The sequence below is a fragment of the Octodon degus genome, unplaced genomic scaffold (assembly GCF_000260255.1).
Source record: "Octodon degus isolate 3935 unplaced genomic scaffold, OctDeg1.0 scaffold00011, whole genome shotgun sequence".
NCBI classification, from domain to species: domain Eukaryota; kingdom Metazoa; phylum Chordata; class Mammalia; order Rodentia; family Octodontidae; genus Octodon; species Octodon degus.
The window spans coordinates 6,487,201-6,493,188 of NW_004524587.1; the positions used below are offsets into that span (position 1 = coordinate 6,487,201).

Sequence of the window (5,988 nt, forward strand, 5' to 3'; positions counted from 1 at the left end):
TCTCCAACATCTTTGTCATCGGTAAAGGCAGCAAGCCGTGGATTTCTCTTCCACGAGGAAAAGGAATCCGCCTCACCATTGCTGAAGAGAGAGATAAGAGGCTGGCAGCCAAACAGAGCAGTGGGTGAAATGGTCTCTAATGACATGTTATAGAGATCTCTGTTTAATTAAAGATAATAGAACATGATTTTAAAGAGTTGAGTGTCCTTTTCCTTTAAATAATTGAAACCACAAAGATTAGCTTCGCATCGTGGCATCTTATAGGAGGCTGTGGTATTTCATACACCTAAATTCCTAGCAGTCACTTCCCCTTGTTTCAGCACAACAGCTGCAGTATGCGATTCCTCCTGTTGAAACTGGAGGCAAATACTTCCTTCACAGAGAAAACCACTTTCAGGAGTACAGCAGACCCTCCTATTCCAGGAGACCCTTTTAATTTAGCAGTTAAAGAAATGGAAGTATCTATAACATACAAGCCTGGCAAAGTGTTGCATACTTTTAATCTCAGCAGGCCTGGGGATCACTTGTTCTACTGAGCTATCCCCCAGACCCTGTATTTCCTTCTGATGGTGAATTGTCTCCAACCTGAGGTACGTTTCTACCCTTCACTTATATTAGAGACAGGATCACGCTACATAGTTTAGGCTTTGAATTCACTAACCCTTGTTTCTCAATCTCCCCTGGTATGCAGCCACTCCAAAAAAGCCTTCAAATGAGAACGAGTACTCGACCAGAGAATAGATCAAAGAATTAAAAAAAAATTTTTTTTTGGTGTACACCTGTAATCCCAGCACTCAGGAGGCAGAGCCAGGAAGGTGATTGTGAGTTCAAAACACCCTTTGGGGGGGGGCCACAGAGATAGCTCAGTAGAATAAGCGCTTGCCTGGCAAGCTCAAGGGCCTGAGTTCAATCCCCAGTTCTGCAAAAAAGACCCACTGAGCTAGAAAATGAGCTTAAGGCTAGCCTGAGCTGCACAGGAGACCCTGTCTTAAAAGTTGAAAGCACTTGAGCAGACAACATTGTCCTCAGGTTGTAAGGACCCTAGAGTATTTCAAATGAGCAGACCTTGATGTATGCTGGTAGCGTTTCAATTGTCCTCTTCCTCTAAGCCACTTCGAGATTTCCTTTAAAACAGGGTTATCTACTACAGGGCCCTCCCTCAGCACAAACCTCACTATCTCAGAGCAACGTGATACAGGGCAGGTCTGGTTTGGCTTGAGGATATGGGGATCGAACCACAGCATCCTGAGCCTGACTGCTTTGTTTAAGCAGGAACTTAAACAACTGAGCTAAGGGGCAGCCCCCCACCCCCTTAAGGGCCTTTTGATGACAAACTTGGCTATGAATTGAGTTTTCAAGAATCTGCCATACTTGAGATAAGAAAGGTATTTAGGCAGAACCAACAGTAGCCAAATCTAGATGACCTATGGTAAGAATACATCAGAGCCTTGTGGGAAACCTTCCCTGCTGGCAAATCTGGTGGAGGTAAAGGCCTGGCTTTTAGTCTTAGCCCAGGCTCACTTGGACGGCCGGACTTCAGCATGAATCATACTAGGAGTTAAGGGGTGACCACTACAAAGATTCACTTCATGGTACTGGGGGCGGCAACGTGCTGCTCCTCGGCGTCTCAGGGGAGACGTCGCACGCACCACGTAACCCCCCCGCCCCCTCCCGTCTCCGATCGCCCCACCCCTGCTAAAGCCCCGCGTCCCTCTTATTGGTTCTTCGCGGCAGTCCGTTGCCGTGGAGACCACGGCGATGGCAACCAGGAGAAGCCAAACTTAGTCAACCCTTTGAATCGCGCTAGTACAGGCGCGGGAGCGGACCGCGCGGAGCCCATGGCGCTCTACGAGCTTTTCTCCCACCCGGTAGAGCGCGGCTACCGCGCGGGGCTCTGCTCCAAGGCCGCGCTGTTCCTGCTGCTGGCCGCTGTGCTCACCTACATCCCGCCGCTGCTGGTGGCCTACCGGAGCCACGGTGAGCTTGCCCGGGCCGGCGCGCGACACCGCTCCCCGCGGGCGGCCCGCGACCCGGCCGGGCCTCCTGACCGCCTCCCGCCGCCCTCTCTAACTCAGGGTTTTGGCTGAAGCGCAGCAGCTACGAGGAGCAGCCGACCGTGCGCTTCCTGCACCAGGTGCTGCTCGTGGCCCTGCTGCAACCCGAGCAGGGCGGGTTCCTCGCCTGGAGCACGTTTCCCGCTTTCAACCGGCTGCAGGGGGACCGGCTGCGCGTCCCGCTCGTCTCGGTGCGTGGTTCCGACCCGGCGGGCCGGGGTGGAGGGGGGCGCGGCGCGGGGGCCCCGGCGTGGATCCTAGACGCCCGGGGGGCGCGACTTTTGTAACCCGGGCTCTGTGACCTGCGTGGGTTCACTTTCCTCAAGAGTAAATCAGGTGTGTAGTTCGCGATCTCCCAGAAAGTTGACCACGCCGTGTGAGTCCGCGACCGACTCCAGAGCCTGGGGCCAGCCGGTCTCAGTGCCGCAGGCCTTTCTCTAGGTGGGGGCTGATGAAAGGGTGCGTGTGATCTGTCTCGAGGAGCCCTGAAGGCCGAGCTCAGTTATGCCAACTCCAACCTCCTGTAGGGGCCCAAAAGGCAGGCAGGATTCCTGAAAGCCAAGGAGCTCATTGGTTAAGCGACCTCAGTCTGGTTTGTTCCCTTGCAAAGCTGCACCCGCCCGCACGTGTCCCTTCGTCGCTCTCTGCTGCTCCATCCTGCAGCTGTTAAAAGCATTTTACTGCATTTTAGTATGTGGTGTAACACAAACGGACGCTTTTACGGTCACTCTACTCATTTTCTGAAAACATGTTCCTTTAGAAGTACGTATGAAAGGGCTGGGGATAAGGCTCAGCCTGCCTGGCAAGTGCAAGGTGTCGAGTTCCATCCCCAGTAACACAAGAAAAGCAAGAAAAAAAAAAAAAGGTCAGGTTTTCCTTCCTGCAAAGTTGAATCTCTTCAGGTAGTCTCTAACATGGCTGGCCCACAAGGCAAACTTGTATGACTAGGGAAAAAGAATTCAGATTTTCTAACAGCAATTAAGAAAGGTTGAACATTTTTAAATATTCACCTGGTAATGTAAATAACTACAGGCAATATGATTCAGATTACTTTGATTTTTTTTTTATTTTTATTTTTTAGGGAAGGGTCTACAGGGTGTTCATGGTCTCAATACTAGATCAGACTCGTGGTGATCTGCCTGTTTACAGCCTCCCAAGAGCTGGGGTTACAGGTGCGCACCACATACCCAGTCTCAATTGCCAGCTCAGAGTGCCCTGGGGGGCGGCCCCTGCTTGAAAGTGCTTTAATCCGCTGAGCTATTTGACTGGCCCTCTTTAAATATTTCTCATGTTCTTTCTGATTACAGAAATGTGTACTCATTGTCAAATAGAGTTACAGTGTGGGACATGGTGGCGCTTGCCTATAGTCCCAGCACTTGGGCAGCTGAGGCAGGAGGATCACTGAATTCAAGGCTAGCCTGAGCTACATAAGGAGTTCAAGGCCATCCCTCATTATACAGGAGACCCAGGTCTCAGAAAAACAAGCAAAAAAGGGATTACAGGTATACATAACGTCAGAAGATTAACGGCTCAATTTGATGCATGTATCAATAGTTGCTAATCAGCTTTATTATTTTTTTAAGGTCTGTAGACTTATTTCAGGATATGAGAATACTGTGATAGATTTAACCCATTCCTTGGTAGATACTTGACTTTCTTCAAGTTTGCACTATTAGGGACAATATTTTGGCCCAGGGAGATAGCTCAGTAGAATAAGCACTTGCCTGGCAAGCGCAAGGGCCTGAGTTCATTCCCTGGTTCTAAAGAAAAAAAGAAAAAAAAAAGGGACAATATTTCAGTGAGTAAGAGTCTAACTAAATGTTATACTATGTATTTTTTATTAGCTGATTGACTGAATGAATGACAGATGAGGTCATGGGGACTCTAGGTCTCACTATGTTGCCCGGGCTGGTCTCTTAACTCTTTTTTTTGTTTGTTTTTTCTCAGAACCGGGGATTGATCTCAGGCCTTTGCACTTGCCAGGGAAGCACTTATTCTACTGAGTCATCTCCCTGGCCCCTGAAATTATTAAATAGCAGAAGGCTACAAGAGTGTAGTTGGTACTCCAGCAGATACATCACTGGGGCCCTGAGTTCAGTCCCCAGCAAATGATGGAAGAGAAACAATTGGAGCCAGAGGGGTTTTCTTTCCTTTTATTTCACTTCCTGGAGACACGATCTCCTGGTGTAGTTCAGTATGGCCTTGAACTCAGATTCACTAGGATCCTCCTGCCTCAGCCTCTTTTGAGGGATCAGAGCATGCTGTTGTGTCCAGCAGGCATCCAGTAGTTCTTTCAGAGGTTCCTCATTGATCAGTGTCCTTTTTTTTTTTTTTTAATGTATTTAGTACAGGGTCTCCCTACACAGATCGGACTTGTAGTGATCCTACTGTTTTCAGCCTCCTAAGCGCTGGGATTGCAGGATTACAGGATTACTGGCCACCATGCCCAGTTTCAGTCACGGTCTCAGCACACCCCATGGATGTGGCCAGCAGGCACACTGCCGGGGATCAAACCCTGGTCTCTGCACTCTGCCTAAACAGGTGCTTTAGCCGACTGAGCTATCTGGCTGGCCCTGACAGTGCTCATTTTTATTCTGAGCTGAGATTAAAGTGCCCTACCGGGCAGAGTGACCTCAGGAGAGCCAATATGGAAGTGGGCTTGGGGTTCTGTTTTAAATTCGCTTTTGTTTGTTTGCCTATTTGTTTTGCAGTACTGGGAATTGAGCCCAGGACCGTATGCATGCTCAGGTCCAAGTACTCTCCACCAGCTGCGTCCCTAGCCAAGGTAGATGCGCTGTTTGCCGGGAATTCACTAGACTTCTCATGCGCCACATTTCATGAATTTCCTTCCAAAAAGGAAAGCAGACATTTTGGGGGGACATGGGAGTGTTGCTCAGTGGAAGGGTGCCTGCCTAGGACACAGAGCGCTGTGTTCATCTGAAAATTGAAATAACTTGCTTGTTTTACATTAAAATTGTTAGATTTTTTGGTGTTACAGTAAAGAGACAGGAAAGATCAGAGACGCCTTTGTTGACTCTGAAGACACAGCATCCGACAAAGATGGGATCCTCTGACCTGGGACAAGGGAAGGCTGAGACTGCTGTGGCTTTTGCTAGGGGTGGAGTCCAAGAGGCGGTTTCTGTTACACGTGAGGAACTGACTGTGGGCTCCCCTGTTTGTGTGTGGGAAAGACATCCAGGACCTGGGTGGGGAAGGAGGAAGTGGCCATTGGTTAAGCTGTTGTTTTGGGGCTGCAGCCATGTTAGATGGCTGCCATAATAATTCAGCAATTCATACTAAGGCCAGAACCTATCAAAAGTAGCATTTTTGTCAGGGGTCGTGGTGGTGCATGGCTGTAATCCCAACACTTAGGAAGCTGAGGCAGGAGGATCACCATGAGCTCCAAGCCAGCCTGGGCCCCATAGTGAGTTCAAGGGCAGCCTGAACTACATAGACCCTGCCTCAAAAACAACAACAAAAGCATTTTGTCTTGAATTTTGGTAGGGTTTTGTTGTTTTTTGTTTTTTTTTTTTTTCCCTTTACATCTGTGTATTCCTCTCCGTCCTCATACACTTCTGGTTGTTTGAGTCTAGGAAATGGTCGTGAACATGTACAGTAATCAGTGAAAATAAAGGTAAGCGGTGGGTCTCGGTCCTTCTTTCATTTTCACTTGTACAGTTGACCTCTTATCTCTGTAAACAGAAACCTTCCTTGGAGCCGCGCCCAGGGTCTCTCTTGGCTTCGTTGCTCGGGTTCCAGTCTTAAATCTAAGGAGCCTAGGCAGCCTCTTTTAAGGCACCCAGACCATCCTCTGTCACCTTTGCTACTTTTATTGTTGTCCCTGTCCTCTACCACTGAGCCACATCTCCAGCCTAGGTAATTTTACAGTGTTTGTAAAATACAAGACCCAAAGTCCTTTTTTTTTTTTTTTTTT

The 5,988-nt window shown here is 48.8% G+C and overlaps 1 protein-coding gene across 2 annotated transcripts in view; it reads left to right on the plus strand.

The window, feature by feature from the left end:
* Positions 1 to 1,805: 1,805 nt before the first annotated feature.
* The window catches only part of LOC101562126 (carbohydrate sulfotransferase 6), a 41,034-nt gene continuing 36,851 nt past the window's right edge, over positions 1,806 to 5,988 (plus strand). For both annotated transcript variants that reach the window (XR_002819892.1, XM_023709404.1), the window contains exons 1-2: positions 1,806 to 1,977; positions 2,076 to 2,245. Coding sequence is in view for 1 of the 2 variants with exons in the window: in XM_023709404.1 (XP_023565172.1) it covers positions 1,839 to 1,977; positions 2,076 to 2,245 (309 nt within the window). In the remaining variant the exon portion in view is untranslated. The remainder of the gene's footprint in view (positions 1,978 to 2,075; positions 2,246 to 5,988) is intronic.